Raw genomic sequence first — 19,154 nt, forward strand, 5'->3', positions numbered from 1 at the left:
GTACTATGGGAGAACAGCTACAGAAACTATTCATTTCACAATATATTGATTTAGCTATCTTAACTGTATATTTCATTAAATAACCCAAAATCCTATCAATAAAATTTAGAAGCAGCATTTACCGATCTACTGCCATTCTAGAAATTAAGAGAAAAGAGATCAAAATCTTTTTTTTATAAGAAGCAATAAAATAAACCAGATGTTCTCAGTGTCTAAGCCACTTCCTAATTAACTGAAAATGTACATTACTAATTGGATCTTAGCTTTCGAAAACGCTTACTCATAATTTGTTTTAGATAAAGGCCAGATTCAAGGTATACAGTTAGGAAAAACAGTTAACAAATGTATATAATATTTTTATACCTTAATTTTCAAGGTTTGTTATTTCCTTAAGTAAATAAAGCCTTATGGCTTTGTTTTGTTAGATATGTTTGCTCATGAAAATATTGATTGAGCTAGCCGTTCAGAAGTGGAATCCAAGTCTTAAATCCCCATGTTTGTGAATGTACAAGAACATAATTTCATTTATTAATGTTCTTAATCAAAATAGATACTCTTAATTAACTTTCAAACCAAAGAGAAAAGAGAAACTGACACATGTAAGTCTGTTGACCTTGGGAATTGATATGCAAAAAAACAAATGACACATTGAGCATTAGTCAGTTTTTAGCATACTCAATATATAGTCAGTGTTGCTCATCAGTGTCTGCACATTTTGTGGAAGAGCCTTAAACAGCAGTACCTACTCATTAGAATACACACATAGAGACCATTCTTTGCATGGGGACTTTCTTTGGTATTAGTCTGTACAAATTCTTTTTATTATTGAAACTTCTGAATATACTCATTTCATGTCCAAGGAATGACTTTACGTGTGGTTTCCAGAGGACTCATTTCTCTAAACGACATATATTGTACATCTCTCTCTTCTCTTTTTCAATGTATAGTCTCTCTTTCAATGTATATTGTAGAGTGTTCTACTAGAGTTTTTGCCATTTCCTTTTCTGATGTAGGGAATATGCAGTCAAATATTTTGCAGATTTTAGGAAAGTAGATCTATTGGAAAGAATTGGTATAAAATTAGAGTTTTTGATTTCCTAATCTATCCCTTACAGACTAATACTACCCTATTTTTCAGCTAACAGATGTCTAAAATGTATCAGTTAACACAAATGTTATTCCTGAATTAGACTTTCAAGGTATCCTATTGCTTTTAGGTGTTTGTATGCCATTCACTGAAAACTTGCCTCTTTCTCTTTATTGTGAACCAGCTGTGTTTTGTTTCCTGAAGGATTGACAAGTAGGTTTTTAGGACATATGAATTCTATCTCTAAGTGCAGGCATGGTTCACACCACTGTTTACTTTTTTAGAAAGTTGTTGTGTTGATTTTCCAGCAGAAGTTCTTTATTGCCTTGGCAACAAAAGAGAGATGCTAAAAGTTCTCATTAAGGCATGGTGTCTATAGAAACTTTAGCATTCAACTATAATTTACAATTAACATAAACTGAGTCACAAACTTGTGCTCTCATTTCAGCCATTGCTGTGTGGGCTTGGAGCCAGGAGAAGATGCAGAGGAATTTTACAATGAATTACTTCCATCAGCTGCAGAAAATTTTCTGATTTTGGGGAGGCGATTGCAAACATGTTTCATCAACGCATCTAAGGTATATGTGTTTATTTAGGGTTTTGTGTCTTGTAGGAAAAAACAATTGAATTCTTGAGAAGATGTTCCACATTGTTTTTCAAATGTGCAATATTTGGCTGAAAGTACAATTAGAGTAATAGAGTCAAACATTTTTAAAACTGCAACCAAATAAAAAAAAACTTTACATTTGAAAATTTTGAAGTGCTGACTGAAACATCCTGTATAACAGTATGCTTTTTGAAGGATCTGCTTTAGGACTGAATTTTGAGCAGCACTCATTAGACGCATTATTTCCACAGCATCTTCCTAAAACGTACTTTCTACTTAACAGTAGAGGAAAATATTGTTCTCTGGGCCCAAGGCTTTTCTTCATAGTGCCAATGGTGAAGAAGAAAAAAGGTGAACTTTCTGTTTGATCTTTCAAATCCTCTTTAGTCAAAATATTTCAACCCAAACAGGATTCATTTCAAGCCAAGAAGTATTTCTTGGGTAAATTGTGCTGGATGCTATGTTTCCCTTTTTTTTGCGGGGGGTGGGGGGCATGGGTTATTTAGAAGTATGTTGCTTAGTTTCCAAATATTTGAGGATTTTCTTTATGTTTTATTGTTATCAATTTCTAATTTTATTCTGTCATAGTCAGATAATATACTCTGTGTCATTTCAATCCTTTGAAATGTTTCCAGACTTATTTTATGGCTCTCCATATGTTTTATATTGGTGAATGTTCCAGTACAAACAGTCCTTGATATCCAGTGCTATCTTAAATGGTATCAGAACCATGTAAAGGTTTTGATATACACAAATTTCGTTTAATGTGGTACCATGCAAAAGCAAGGATGCCCTGTATCCTTGAATGTGAACTCTGCAGTTGTTGTGTATAATGTTCTGTGAATGTCAATTACATCAGTTTGGTTATGTAGAATTTATAAGGGGTGATAAGTCTGCAAGGATGAAATTCCTTTACTTTGAATGAGTTCTTGGCTATATATATTTATAGGCATATTGCCACCTCAGAGATTGAGCAGATTGACAACTTTTGTGAATTATGAAGAGAAATAACTTGTCACTGTGGGATGTTAAGTTTCATTTGAGATGCTTTGAATATATAAGGAATTGACAGTCTTGCATTTAAAAAACTCTCAGACTAATGAAGTAGGTAAAATCTTTAGATATTTCTTATGGAAAACCTAAGACAGATATATTTTTGATTCAAAAACAATAAAAAATTGTAAGAGTGAAACTGAGCAAGATGTACAATAATATGGAGAAAAAAGTGGTTTGAGTGTGAGGAGTATTGTCAGCAGAGAATTTAACTTAGTGATAGAGCATACAGGTCCCAAATACCACTTCTAGCATCTCCACTGACATTTTGAGGGAAGCTAGCAGTAAATAAATATTTGCATATTTGCTGGGCTTAATTCAGTTCAGTCCAATTAAAGCAATGTGAACTATGGAAATTGTGTTGGGCTTGATTTCTTTTTCTGGCTGTGTCACCGACTGACTCTGGGTTCTGAAGCAAACTACTTGATTTCACTGTACCTCAGTCTCCTCCTTTGTGAAATGAATTTCCATCTCATGAATAGTTCAGACCATTATGAAAACTTTATGTTTTTCTCAAAGTACTTTTATTTAATATTCTCCACTTAAGAGCAATAATAATTATATTCTTTTCATTTAAATAGTCCTTCAGTACTTTTCATAATACTTTCCTATCCTTTATCATGGAATTTGTGGAGAGATAAAAAATCTTTAGTATATACATCAAAGGGAGTAAATCAGCTACAAAAAAGAGGGCCACTTGACCCCAGAGCAAAGTAAAATGGTGGATAAAAAGATGAGAGAGGATTCAGTGCACAGACATAGGCCGGGCACAGGGAAAGTGTCCAGAATCCAGGCAGGAAGCTGCTTTCTCAGTTCTTGACTCAGGTTCCTATGGAGCAGGTGCTGGTGTGATGGACAAGCTGGTTGGGCAGGAGGACCAACTCTCCTTGCTCTGTAAGCCCAGTTTCTGCCCCTGAGCCCATATGCTTCCTCCCATAGCACTCATTTCTTGATAGGTTATCATGGCAAAAGGGAAGCACAGAAAAAGTTAATTATCAATACAGAATAAAATAAAACAATTTGGACTTTGGATTAAAGGTAATTAAAATTCTGTTTCTAATGTTGAAAAAAAAGATGACAAGAAAACTGAATTTATCTATTAGTTCTATCTACCTAGGTGTTTCCCAGTCATAAATGTATTTTTTGATTGTCTGGCATATAGGTAAGTAGAGCATATGGTGGGACATACACAGGATGTTATAGCCTAAATTGCAAACTTATTAAAATATGCTTACATATACTTACATGTATACATGCGTGCACACACACACACACACACAGTCTATCTATAAGAATAGAAGAATACCCATGCCAGAATTTTGAAGAGGCTTAAGGGTAAATTTTGTTAACCGAGTCTCAAAGGCTGTGAATTTATGGGTGACATTATCTAATGGGTTTTTAAAGGAAAGTAATAAGTATAGGAGCTCAGCACTATCTTTTGAGGTTATCAGCAGTGAGGATTGCTGTGCCCTTTCTGCTGCTTCAGTGAAACTGGCTAAGGCAGTTTATTGGACTAAAGGGATTCTTGGTCTAGTCTGACACTTCTTTCTTTTTAAATTATTGTAATATTTGTTAGTACTTGTCTGTTAAAGCACTTATCTAATCCTGTGCTAGAGTAATAGAAAGAAAATTCATTATTATGAGGAGTAATCGTAGCAATCATGTTTTTGCTGTTGTCACTACTTTTGTGTCACAGTACATTCAGGACATGGATAAGATTGGTGGCCTTTATACAGCTTTCCACTAAAGTTTCATGGCCAGAAAAGACAGAATTGTGAATAGAATCTGTTTCTTATTTCCCATTGTGTTGCATACTCTAATCTAGAATAATTTCTGACCCTACTTTCCAGAAAGAAAGAAGCAGAAATAATTGTCATTTATTTATTGGATAAATATTGATTGAACATTTACTATGTGTCAGAACTGTTTTAGACACAGGGTGTATACTGGAGAGGTAAATAACATGGTCTCTGTCCTCATGGAGTCGTAGAGTAGAAGCTGCAACTGAAATGCACTAATAATAGTGCTTTACATGCTAACATCTACGTTTGCATACTGCAGTGATTTTCAGCCTTGGTTGCATAGCCAAATCACCCACCTAATTCAGTAAAAATTTGATGTCAAGACTTTTGACTTTGGAGATTCAGATTTCAGTATATTTGTGCTAAAGCCTTTACATAGGAATATTTTTTAAAGCTCCTGAGATGATTCTTATGTATAGCTAGTGTTGAAAAATCCTAGCGTATAAACTTGTAGTTCTTATACTACTTATATTGTCTTATTTGACCTCTGGATAACAACCATTTCTGTTAAGTAGAGCAAGTATCATAAGCCTGTAACCACAGTTTTTTAAATTAAAAAACTAAAAGCTACAAGGTCATGGACCTCATAAATAGCTAAGATAGATCCAGAAACCGGGTCCTGTGATTCCACAGAGTGGTCTTTAAAAAAAAAAATTACAGAAAAGTAAATTGGGTTTTTTGTGTATATGTTAAGGGTGAAGAAAAAGATGCATTACTACACTTTTTCCAGATTGTGACTGATTCTCTTTTCTGGCTATTGGGAGACCATGTTCAACTCATCCAAAATGGTAAGAGAAAAGATTTTTCATATAACTGATAGTCATTGTAGAGTTACCTGCTAACAGTTTGATTTTTTTTCCCTAAAAATAAATACCTCATTAACTACAGATAACCACAGTTAAATGAAACCACATTGAAATAACCCCACACACAAAAAAATAAAAGCGCATTTGGAGGTTCCAGCTTTAAATAGACGACATTAACAATGTGAATATTATATTAAGGGGAAATTTGCTAAAGTATGACTTTCTCCTTAGCTTTTTCTATTTAGCAAATCTAAGATAAGGATTAATAATTTTATGTCCATGAATGACTGAAAAATTGCGCTGAACACTGGAATTTGACACAACATTGTAAAATGATTATAAATCAATAAAAAATGTTAAAAAAATTAATTAAAAGAAAAAATATGACCAACATAAAAAATAATAATAATTTTAATAATTTAGTCTAGGGAAAATTTTTTATGTTTCAAAGATTACAATTGTGTTTTAGACTCAGTGTGAGGGTGAGAGAAATCCTTATGTACAGAGTATATATATGATTTAACTCACAGCCTAACTATTGATATAAGAGTAAGCTTTTATATAGTGACATTTTACTGAACTTCAAAGTTCCTTTCTATACTTAGCATATTTCTATACTTACACAGAGAAATGTAAATATATGTTAGTTTCCTTAAGACTGAGAAAGTAATCCTTAATAATAATCATTATAACACTCCTACCTTCTTTGGGGGGGGTTGTAATTTGGTTTATTTATTTAAATTTTTTTTTTTAATGGACGTTCTGGGGATTGAATCCAGGACCCCATGCCTGCTAAGCATGCACTCTACCACTTGAGCTATACCCTCCCCACCATTCCTACCTTCTTGAAAGATTTAATCTAAGAAAAATGTAACTATATATGAATAATAAAAGAACATTGATTTTTTTAGAGAGTAAACATTGAACTAAATATTACTATTTTGTTTTTCACTCAGAATTATGCATGCACACAATTTAAAGAGTCAAATAGTTCTATAAAGATTGTTTTAAAAAAACGCAATCTCTGGCCCTTGGGCCTCACTCCATTTCCCACTTTCCAAAAGCAGCAATTTTCAATTAGGATAACTAATATTTTTGATAGTTATATCCAAAATCTATATATGGATTCTATCTATAGAAATCTATCTATTATAGAGCTAAGTAATATGCTTAAATAGTTCCTTTTTTAAAAGCATTCTCTTTTCATTTCCCAATATGGAACAAGTATTATAAAGTTCCCAATTTAAAGAACTATTTTACCAAAAATATAAAGTACTTAGACTCACTGTAGTGAGATATTAAAGACCTAGTAAAAAGAGAGACAGCAGCAGAGAGAACCTTAAAAATTTTTTTAAATATGCCATATTCCTTTTCAATGATAATAATTGTAACAAAAGTGACAGTACTCCTCAGATTAATCTGAGGAGATTTAAAGTATCAATAAAGTACATATTAAAACTAAGTTAAACTGGGTACAAAATTAGGATGTCCAATAACCTTTTCTCTCAAAAGAGTCACCTCCTTGGGGAAATGGCTGACTATAGGTCTGGGGTCAAAAATATGCAAGATAAGCCGGAAGTATCTTGAATACTAGATAGGAAGGAAGCAGTCAAAGTCTATTAGGATTCTGTGAAAAGGACTCAGGAGCCAACATAAGAAGACTTCTAGCCAAAAGTGGGAAATTTGAACAGTAGTAAGGATAATAACTCCAGTTGATTAGAACACAACAAATATAGTGAGGCTATTAACCTTTTATGGAAAAAGTAGAGTAGTATAATGAACCCCCTTGTACTCGTCACTGAATTTCAACAACTGTCAGCACTTTGCTAATCTTTTTTATATGTTCCTCTACCACTATTTATAAAAATTACCATTAGAATCTGCTAGGGAACCAGTTCATTTTGAAAACTGGTAAATGAAGAATCCAGCATTTATCCTGCCTTTTCTTACATAATGATGAGAAGAAATTTCTCTCTATAAAAATATTCCAATAAGTGAAAAATGTATGATAGAATAGAGCCATTTTGCAACCTTCAGTGAATTGACAGATCGAGGAATTAATTATCCATCACTGTCAACATCTCAAAAGGAGAGACAACCAGATATTAGTGCCTCATCATAATGGCTCATCACAGCCTCACATATGAAATGTATATGCCAAAAAATTCAAACCTGAATCATTACAATCCTTCAATAGCTCCAATTACCAATTTACAGAAGATCAGAGAAATATTAAATTATACCCCAGGAATGCAGTTAGCAAAACTAGACTTTGGGAAGCTCATAGGACAATTGTAAATTGCAAGGGGGAAAAAGGTAGAGTAGGAACCCATAGTTTAAAAGAAATTTAATAATTCATAGCTATGGGGAATATATATTGAAATATTGGTGGATATGAAGATTTGATGTCTTGTATTTGTTTCAAAATAAAGTAGGCAAAAAGTGGATGGGGCGGGCGAATCAAGATTAGCCTTGAGCTGATCATTGTTAAAGTTGAGTGACTGGTATATATTAGGTCATTACACTATTCTCTCTACTTTTATGTATGTTTGAAACTTTTATTTAAAGAAGTGAGCAAAAGTGCCAGTTTTTGTTTGGGGGACCAAGTAGTTATCTGACTGCACTTGAAAAACATAATAGGGGCTCCAAAAATAAGTTATATAAGACAACTAGTATAAAAAGTAAGATGAAATGACTTTAATAAATTATTTTATCATAATCTTTTCCAGTGTAGAAAAAAGATAAGCTTATATACACACTACATACTACATGATTTCAGTGAATCCAAAATGAAGAGTTGTTAATAAAATATCTTTAAGGAGACAAAAGTGGAAAAATATACTTATCTCAGCTACAGAAGAGAATTTTGCTATTGAATAATAGAAAATAAGAAGCCATAAAAATATTTAATAGTAGTAGAATTGTGTTTTGAAGTTGTTAAACATTAAAGGAAAATTGGTGTCTGGTGAAATATTGAAATATTGGACTATGTAAATACAAATGAAGAACAGTAGTTGATATGTGAAAGAAATCAAATATATTCACTTAGGAGATTGAAAGAGGAAAGTTGTTTTGTAGAAGCTAGGGTGGTATTCACAGAGCTGCCTTGCTAGCATCCCTGATCCCACTTAAATTTAAATTCTGATCCGCTAGTGCAGAAGGGAATAGAAACAGACATTTACTGGAAGTCTGCCCTGTTGTAGGACATTCTACCATAGCCTGTGAGAGAGCTGTTCATTTTACAGATGGAGAAATAGATGTTCTGAGAGGTTAAGCAATTTGCATAAGCATTTAGTGCCAAGTCTTCATAACTGGCTGCTTAGAGCCTAAAATTTACAAATCAATTAAAAAAATTGTTCTGTAGTTAATGATTTTATTATTGCTAAAGATATTACCAAACATGACATATTATATAACAATTAAATCTTTTAACTCAAGAGCCACTGATTATAGGCATCTGTATCATTTCTGTTCCTTCATATTCTCTGTTTGTCACAGAAAATTTGATTTTGTTCCCTGAAATTTACTGCTGGAAGTAGAGATTCAGATTTAGGATGTGTTACATCTTATTTTTAATTTAAAGGGAGATAACAATAGATTCTTAACTTAGTATTTGTGGATATTCTTTATTTGTTACTGTTTGTAAAAGTGGAATAACTGTCTATTATTTTTGGTTATTGAAACTATCTTAAAATCATCTTTTTATTGTAATGAATACAAAGGTAGGAGGTTTAGCTGAAATAATTAAACTTTGGTTTGGTTTTGAAAGGACAAGTAAATCTCAGTTGAATCATCATAGAATCTTAACCTTTTTTTTTCTCTTTATTTAGTATTGCAAAGTGATCATTTCTTGCACTTACTGCAAACTGACAATGTTCAAATAGGATCTACAGTCATGACTATGCTACAGAGCATACTACAGATCAAAAGGTGACTTGGTTTTACAAAATACTTAGAATTTTTTATGTTTAATCAGAAGCATTACCAGTTTTATTCCAGTTTTCCTGAAATCATTGATTGCATATGACTTGTACTTGACGTTTAAAAAGCTCTATTCTTACCATTGTATTTCAGAAAAAAAATGAATATACAATACTATAAAAGACTGCAGATTTACTATCAAATTGGTATCTTATCTCAGTGCTTAACAAGATTTTAGACCAAATCTCAGGCTTAGAGAAGAAAAATTACCGTGATATCTGAAGAAAAATACTGTGATCACAATAAAAAATGCTTAATTGTGTATTTATTTAGTGGTCTACAAGCTCAGTATTTGACAGGTGATATAAAAGGGCATAAAAGAAGTAGTAGGCAGTTTTCCCAGGTTAAAATGGGAAGGCAGAACAAGTCATTAAAATCACTGATTCTTTCAGTTTAATATGGATTTATTAGGCATCTGCTATATGCCAGGTATATGTCTGTCATTGGGTTTACACAATTGATCAAAATATGAACCTCTTTTTCAGATAGCTTACAGTATAGTGGAAGAGATCAACACAAACACAATTATGTTACAGTGTATTAAGTTACAATGTTTGAGGGTGCACAAGTATTAGAGCTCCTAACCCAAACTGAGGTGGGGGATGCTTTCTGGAGAAGGTAACACCTGAAATGAAACATTAAGCATGAAAATTTGGCCAGAAAGGAAGAAAAAAAAGCAGTATTTGTAGGTAGAGGTAACAATATAAGCAAAAGTACAGAGATAAGAAACAACATGCTGAGGGTGAAAAGTAGGCTATAGTTCACAAGACAGAATACCATGGAAGAGAGAGCTCCAGAGATCTGCAGAGTCCCCTTCAAGTATTCAGTAGTGTACTGATTGGCACATGCGTTTGAGGAAACTACCTAATGCCAAGAAAAACAGTAATCCAAAAGGATTTAGAGGAACAGTACCAGAAACACACAGAGCCAGGGGTACTGCCTGATTCCAACAGCCAAACTGGAAAACCTCATGAATAATGGAGCATTGGGTAGAGTACTCAGGTTTCATCTCGGTAGTGGGGGATAATTAACATTAGACTGAGCACTATTCTGAACCATCCCAACAAAATGAAAACAAAATCTGAAAGGATCAAATTGTTTCCAAGCAAGTTAACTGCATCTGGGAATTGAAACTGCCTACATCTTAAAATCTTTATTCTAAAGTATACAAAGCAGGAAGTTTAGCAGAAAAGGTCATACTTTGATTTGGCTTTAAAAAGATGAGAAAATCCCACTTGTGCCATCATAGAATCTTTTTGATCTCTCCCCCTCTCCCTGCTTCCTCTACTAATACAAAGTAATTATATCTTGCAGTAATAATTTCTGCAAACTAATGATGTTTAGATAGAATCTATAATCATAACTATATATAAAATTCTTGAAAATGTAAACTAATTTATAGTGACAGCAGATCAGTGGTTGCCTGGGAATAAGGTACCAGGGAGGGCAAAGAGGGAAGGACTGCCGTGAAACAAAGGGAAACTTTAGGGGGGTGATGGGTATGTTCATTATCTTGATTGTGGTAGGGAAAAATATCAAAACTTATCAAATTGCACATTTAAATATGTACAGTTTGTTGTATATAAATTATAATTTAATGATGCTGTTCAAAATAAAAATCATCAGGCCTTGAGAAGTATTTTGATAAGGGGTAGGATAAAAGATGCATTCAGGTATCACAAGTTTTCTATATTGGGTAATGAGACAGTGGTATAACCAAAACAAAGAATATATAAAGAGTTGATTTGGAGAAACAGGTGATAAATTCAGTATTGGTTTTGTTGAACATAGATATGTTCAGCAGGAAGAGAAGTAAGAGTCCATGCATAGACTTGTATACAAATATTCATAGCTTTATTTGTAATACCAAAGACAAGACAACTTAGATATCCACTGACTGCTGAATAGATAAACTGTGACTTCTGGAAAAAATCTGGACTAGAGTTATAGATTTATGAGTTATCAGCCTACAAATGATAGTTAAAAACATGAGAGCTTAGTGGAAAGTATGAATCCAGTGAGAAAGGAAGTAGGCTGAAAATGAATCCTGAGGAGTAGCCTTTAAGGGGTATGTTGGGGAAGGGGAACCCATGAAGAAGACTGAGAAAGAATGGTCAATAATCTGTAAGCGGAGGATGGAGGGGGACCAGAAGAACATTGTATCACAGAAGTTGAATGGTAGAGTATCAGGTAAAAACTTTATGGTTACTTTTTCCAACTGAATGCAAGTCATTTATATTGTTGTTGAATAAGAATCTATTTGCATTGCTCTCAGATAAGAATCATTGCCATTATTCATTTTCTACAGGCCAATATCTATTTTTACAGAATTGCAAAATATCCTAATAAGTAGTAAATAGATAGTTAAAGGTACACACTCCTAGAAAACCACATGTTCCTTAATGGGATGAGTAAAAGGACACTCAGTAATCCCTTTTGATTATTTCTAAGTATCAGGTAATTTCTCATGACATCAGTAATGCAAGATGAGGTTGCTAGTATAATAAAGGAAATACCAAAAGAAATTAAAGTTCCTTCTACATTAAGTACATGATAATTAAATTCCTGTAGTATGTTTGTCTTCATACATCATTAAACAATGAACCATGTATTTACTGTCTTGTGATTTTCCTCTTATTATTACCTTGAATTCTTTTGAATCATCTATTTAATATTTTGCACATTTATCTTTCCTCCCCAATTTGATTGCAGGTTTCTATGAGGAGAGGGCCTTTGGCTACTTTGTATTCCCTATTTTACCTAGCATGGTGCCTTATATACAGTAAGAATTCATTTAATTGGTTTAATGTGGTATATTCTTGGAACTAAGCTATACACTTAAAATTTAGTTATCTTCTTGGATCAAACCACAGTCAGGCATCAAGTTGCTGAACGTTTTATGTTTAATTTGTTGTAATACTTATGCATCAAGCAGTAATGGTACATTTTTTATTTTTTTTTATTTTGTTCTATTAGTGGTGGTTTACTCAGAATAGAAGTGAAAACTCTGCATTCAATTTTAGATGAAGTTGTTTTCAAACTTTTATCAACTACTAGTCCGGTTATAAGAAGTACTGCTACAAAGCTCCTACTGTTGATGGCTGAATCCCATCAGGAAATTTTGATTTTACTGAGACTAAGTGCCTGCTACAAAGGTAGTGCTTATATATTCTTTTTTCTCTTGAGGTTTTCAAAAAGAACATTTTTATTGGTGGTTTATGGGAAAAAAATACCTGTGTTTTAAAAAAAAGTCAATACTGAAATGTGCAGATAAAACTGTCGCAACAGAAAAAATGAGGAAAAAAATCTTGATGTTATCCACCATCTTCATGTCTCAACAGATGGCATATGATACTTTATTGATGAGGTTACAATGAATATTGCTCCCTCTCTGACAAAAAGGTGTATTGAATATGCCACATAGTGTAATAAAATAATGACCAAAAAGATTAGTGATCTTACCTAACTTTACTGAGAAAATAGAACTATGCTTGAGAGATTGACAGCCCTTTTGACTTTTACATCAATTAATAATTACTCTTCAGCTCCTATACTGCCTTTCCTCAAAACAAACAAAAACTTTCCCTCACCTCCAAAACCAAACGTGTATGTGAATAAAAAGTCAGAAAACCTAAGAAGGAAAGGACTCAGTGTATGACCATTCCCATATAATAGTTTTCTACTATTCTACAAACTTTACATGTGTTAAACTATTTAATCTTCATAACAATCCTGTGAGATGTTTACTCTTAACCTCATTTTATAGCAGTAGAAACAGAGGCATGGAAAAAGTAGGTAAATTACCCAAGATCACTCAGATAGTTTTTTTTTTAATTACCTAGTAAAGTTATGTGTTAGCTTAATTTTGTTTTTTTGCTAGCCAGAACTGTGAATTCATTACAATATATTTTCTTATTCAGTATGGTCAAGGATTAGGTTTCTAGTTATTATATGTACTTATTGATACAGGGTTATATGTAAATTTTCAAACATTAGAATATACTGTGATGTATTTAATACCAAAACAATTACAGTGGACTTCAATCATTCCTGATGATTTGGAAGGCACTTTAGTGACTTAGCTTGCATTACTCATTACTGTGAACATAATTATTTTATGTATTATAGGAATAGATAGGGGGAGAAAGTGCCAGTTAAAAAATTCTGTACATGATATTGTGCCAGATACATATTTTTTCTCTTTGTAATTAGATTTCTTCTATAGAAATGTGACTATCCAACAGATTTCATTATAAAGGAATTTTATCTTAACAATATTTCTCTTTCTTAGCAGTAGAACTTACTCAGTTTCCTCAAGATATTTTACAGTTGTTAATGCTGCTGAGAACTTGAGTCTTGAAGAAAGTATTAGACATGGAAGGATCCATACAGTGAATTCCCCAGTTGTATACTCCAAGGCCATTTTCCCTTGTATATTGAATACATACATTACAATGCATCATTCCACCATGCCCTGAAAATAATACTTACTTTGTACCTTATATTATTGCTCGGTTTTGTTTTGGGATGAAAGTGTAGTATTTTAGTGTTACAGCATTTCTCCTATAATATATATGCTCAGGGAACCTATTGATTTGCCCCAAATTACATACATTACTGTATATTTTTATTTAATAATAACTTCCTTTAATTAATAGTAACTAGTAACCTGCTTAAGTGCTTCCATAGGATAGGCATTTATTTACTCAGTATGTATTCATTATCTTTTAAAAAATGTTTTGGTTTAAGGTATTTATGTTCAAACAGGAAAAAAAATCCTGTATAATTCTGTTCTTTGACTTATCACTATGATTTCACTCCCCCTCTTTTTTTTAATTGAAAAGAATGACTAGACAGATTTTGCATCAGATCTCACAAGTTAGCACATAAAAACTTTTAGGATAGAGGAATATCCTTAAAGACCTCAGTCTAGAAGTTTTTGAGAAAAGGAAAAAGAAAAATGATGTGATTGGTCTTTTTATTGTGTTCATTTGTTTCTAAACTAGATTTTTTAACCTCAAATTAATTCTGGTTAGATAATAAAATCATATTTTGTTATTGCATTTCAGGGCTCAGAAGTCTACTAAATAAACAAGAGCCTGGGACAGAGTTTACTCAAGAACTTAGACAGCTCATTGCTCTTTTAAGCCCTAACGTCTATCAGGAAGTAGAAGAGCAGGTATCAAATTATAAAGATAATTTGCACGGTATTTGCTAACATTTCAGTAAACATTTTAATTTCAAAATATTGGAGAATGGTAGCCTCTTGAATCTTTTATTTGCTCTCTCTCCCCTTTCCTTTACTTATTTCCCCCAAACATCCAGAGCAGCAATAGTTTGATGGGAGAAGGAGTTGTTTATGGACTAAATTCTTAACCCTAGAGCCTTTTTCTATTTTTAAGCATGTACAGAGTCCTTCATACCTTTGAATCCTTGATTAAGTAAAGCCATGCAAAGAAGTCAGGCAAAGATGTTAAAGCATTAAATAAGCAGGACTAAAATATCCTTGTAATGGGATTGGAAGTGAGATTAATCAGGGAGAATTTGGAGCTAACCAGACTATCTTGAATATGTTCTAGATATTGCCTAAGTGAGCCTCCTTTGGGAAGTCAGGTTTAACATTCTTAGGTCTTCCCTGTCCTGGACCTATGAAAATGTTGCCTCCTGCCCAGCTTATTAGAGGTGGAGATTAATACCTGATATTTTAAGAAGTTAACTTCTAAAAAAGACTTCCCTAGAGATGTCTCTAAATTAATTCTGGGCTTTAATTTCAGAAACTGCATCAAGCAGCTTGCTTGATTCAAGCTTATTGGAAGGGTTTTCAAACTAGAAAGAGATTAAAGAAGCTTCCATCTGCTGTGATTACTTTGCAGAGGAGTTTCAGGTAAAAAAATTTTGGTGAGAGGAATGATGTTCTTGAGAGGGCTAGATATGTTTTATTAGAGCACAGCTGAGTGAAAACTTAAGAGTCTGGGGTTCTTTTTTTCTTTTTCAGTTTTGGTAATCTATTTTATTCTTGCTTTAATTCTTGTTCCATTCATTTCTGAGTACCGGCATTCCATTAACCAGATGTACTTTCAAAGCAAAGGACATACTGTAAGACAGGAATCTAATGTAACAAATATATAATCCTGTTCACTTAATAAGACTTTTTTTGTGTGGGCCAAGCCTACAGAGGGAGCCAGTGATGGTCAGTTACCTTATTAAACCCTTAAAACTTAAAAGTTACCGTAATCGTTCATATGTTAATTATGGTAAAAATACATATGAGTATATAAGTATGTCAACCTGATTTTCCTCAGTAAATATGGCATGGATATATATGGTCATTGAGATATGACCTAGTTTGTCATTTATCTCTATTTCAAGTGGACTAAAAGTGAAATACTGAAGACATAGCTCAGTTTACATATAACTAACCCATCCAGATTCTTAGAGGCACTAAAATGAACACACACACAAATGAGTTATCCCTTCATTGATGATAAAGTAAAGCCATCTCAGAGGTGATTTTTCATGCACCCTAACTTAGAGCTAAATTTTAATTCACTAAAGCGAAACTTGCATATTCCAAAAGTCAGTGTTTTTTTTTTATTTTTAAGAAAACTGAAACCTTTCTTTCAAGACTGCAGCTGCATTTCTCAGTTAGAAACATGTTTTAAAATAGTGAACTAAAATTCACCTTTAAGTTAGGCTGCATGAGGAAATCACCTTTGAGATGGCTCTACTTTGTCACAAACGACCTCAGGAGCTAAGTCTTTTGTATCTGAGTGTTTTCTTTCTATTGTGTCTTAAGGATTTGATGGGTTAGTGGTAGATATTTAAGCCACTCTGGCTAACTGTGTCCCTTAGTGGACATTCTTTTCATAGATAAAAGTTTCCTTCAGAGAAGACTTATAAAGTTATTGATATCATTGGGCATGAGTTTTGTTAGTAGCAAAAAAAATTAATATTTTTAAACATGCTGCAAGTGCCTAATGTGTGCCAGGAGCTATGTGTGGTAGTGGGAGAGTTAAACAGACTTGAATTTGTATCCCTCATCAGAAACTTAAGGGCTGAATCACCTTGGACAAGTTGTCCCACCTTTCTCAGCCTCTAATTTCCCATCAATAAGATGGGGATAATTGTCTATGTACCTCACAAGATTAAAAGAATAGAAAGTTTTTCTAGCATGTTACTTAGAAAGTGGTAGGAGGGAAAATGCATATGGCATATTTTTTGCTCTTGAAGATTTACAAATCTAGTTAGACAGACATCTGTTAAATAAGCAGTTCTCATGAGAGGCACGTGTAATCCATTCCAGCATTGCTCAAAGTTTATTGTCTATCTACTAGCTGTTTTCTTAAAAAACACATGTAAAGTATTTCTTTGGTCAAATAAATTTGAGAAGTGATGAATACTTTGAGAGTTACAATGTATATTCTTTTATTCAGGAGTCTCATATGTTCTTGGTACAGCCTTGCCTTCTGTGGTGAACTCAGGTGGACTATTTATGACTTACAGATTTTCTACTTGGCTATCATTCTCAGCTGAATGTGCTCTTAACATTTAAGTGTCCCTATGCCATGAATTCAGACTGTTAATGTTTAGCCTTATAGTAGTTGCCAAATTTGCCAGTTTACTTTCCTTTGCAATTAAAATCTTTATTTAATAGTATCTTAGGATTACAGATTTTGTCCACTTAGAAGGATATCTATAGAATTTAATTAATATTCCACTCTTTAAAAATAGAAGTTCCATTGCCTATGTAACAAAACCAGACTGATTACAAATACATCCATTAAAAGACGTTTGCCTGAAGCCAAAATTATTTAAATCTCACATTATGATGTGTTTTTAATTTTTTAACCTCAAGTTTTCTCCAGGTGTCAGCATCTTTCCTCTTCTATTAGTTGCAACGTTTATGCAAATTTCTCTTACTTCCTTTGTAGCTGGGCTTTCTGCAAAGGTTATTTCTGTCTCTTTGTGGTCAGGTCATTATTTCAGAGTAATTTTCCCCCTCCCTGATTTTTGGGGGGAGAGACTGCCCACCACTCACAGTTATGGACCTAGATTCATCAGAGCTCTTCAGATTCAACAAGAGGTACTTTTTTACAGTCACATCCTTGCTAAAGCACTTTCTTGGTGGTTTCTTTTTATTTAATCATTTTCTTGGTCAGAAACTTTGTTTTCTGTTAAGTACCCTTCTCCTCAGCAAGGTTTTCTAAAGGAGCAGTTATTTCATTTACCTTCGGAAAGCTCACAATTTACCTACCTCTGTCATGGTGCTGATATTAGGTCTTTTATTTATAATTATTTGACTTCGTAGGGGAGAAATAATTGTTCCCTTTACCCATTTTAGGTTCATTGGCTAGGGCCCTGAAAATTATACTGACCAAAAAATACCAGATTAAAAAGAGAAAAAGTTTATTAATGTGTGCAGCACTCATCACACAAGAAACTTGACATGATGAGTAACTAAAAGGGGTGGTTAGAACTTGGGCTTATATAGATATTAACAAAGAACAATACATTTATAGAAAAATGGCAGGTGAAAAGAAAAAGATTTCAGGCTTCCAAGGGCTGCAAACTGTGGGAACGTAGATATATTGGGGAAACTCATGGAAGATATGGGTTATTTCTGTAGATCTGTCTTGGCACCAGCTTTCCATCTTCATGGCCATGGCATCTATGGCAGTCTTCATTTCTCAGATGTTTCTGTTTTTAGTTAAGGGAAGCTCTGGGAAGGCTTATTTCTGCATTTTTTGATTCTCATTTGCCTCCAGCACAAAACAGTCTTTATGCCAAACTGGCATATTCCACTACCCTTCAACTTCTCCTTAAAACTAAGCTCTAGGGCTGTATTTCTTCTCTCTTCACCTAAGGCAGCAATCACTCAAATGTTTGTTGAGTTAATAATGAACAGAACCCATGACCTACTTTGCCCATCAACTATATGGGTCTCCTCTGGTTCATACTTCGTGTTCTATGACAGAGAAATTTCTGGAGAATTCCTGATGTCTTGGCAGCAGATACTTAGGTCAGCTCTCTCTTTGATGGTAAAGGTTCATGTTAATTAAATGTAAATCATGAAACATACTTAGGTAAATTATTCTGAGAATATGATATCAGTCTTTTCCTTTTCAGAAGTGCAGTACAAATTCCAGATAGTCAAATGGCTAGTTTTTCTCACAAAGAAACCAGTTACGTGAATAATCTTTTAATTTTTGAGTGATTATAGAAACCTTTACCCACAGAATACCTAGAATATCCCTAAGGGGAGTTGGAAAACATGCAAAATCACATTAATTCCTAATAAATGTTTTCAAACAGTAGGTTAAAACACGTGAATTCAGAAACACATATATTTATAATTTATTGTCGTTATTCAATCACTGAACCTCACTTGTCTACTGTTTTCCTGGTTTGTATTTTACTTCTACCTGTATGCTACATGGTCTTTGCAGTTTTGCTAGTTTCATAACCTGCATACCTATGCTATTTCTCAAACCCAGTTTTCTGACAGGTTAAATGTCTTAGCAATGCGGTTTTAATGATTACTGTGTTTCTCATACTATAGTATAGTAAAAATATTAGTAATGCAGTATTAGACATTATAATCTATAATCAGTTAGAAATTAGAAACAGGTGGTTTTTTGTTTTGTTTTGTTGTTAATCAGTTTGAAAGTAGATTCTGTTTAGGGCTTGTTCTCTTTTACCCTCTATAAGTAGGTAAAGGGCAAAACATTCTTATCTATATACTATTATACAACCCAGAAGTTTTGGAGGGGAGTTCTTTGGGAGAGTCAAGTTTCCGTTAGCCATTCTTTGAGAAGGCA

At 33.3% G+C, this 19,154-nt stretch overlaps 1 protein-coding gene across 5 annotated transcripts in view; it reads left to right on the forward strand.

Annotated features, from left to right (window-relative positions):
• The window catches only part of IQCB1 (IQ motif containing B1), a 35,425-nt gene that overhangs the window by 5,450 nt on the left and 10,821 nt on the right, over window positions 1-19,154 (forward strand). For all 5 annotated transcript variants that reach the window (XM_015251726.3, XM_015251728.3, XM_006218896.4 and 2 more), the window contains 6 exons: window positions 1,536-1,665; window positions 5,244-5,337; window positions 9,186-9,285; window positions 12,313-12,491; window positions 14,406-14,515; window positions 15,111-15,220. In XM_015251726.3, the coding sequence (XP_015107212.2) occupies window positions 1,536-1,665; window positions 5,244-5,337; window positions 9,186-9,285; window positions 12,313-12,491; window positions 14,406-14,515; window positions 15,111-15,220 (723 nt within the window). The remainder of the gene's footprint in view (window positions 1-1,535; window positions 1,666-5,243; window positions 5,338-9,185; window positions 9,286-12,312; window positions 12,492-14,405; window positions 14,516-15,110; window positions 15,221-19,154) is intronic.

This window comes from Vicugna pacos, chromosome 1, assembly GCF_048564905.1.
Source record: "Vicugna pacos chromosome 1, VicPac4, whole genome shotgun sequence".
NCBI classification, from domain to species: domain Eukaryota; kingdom Metazoa; phylum Chordata; class Mammalia; order Artiodactyla; family Camelidae; genus Vicugna; species Vicugna pacos.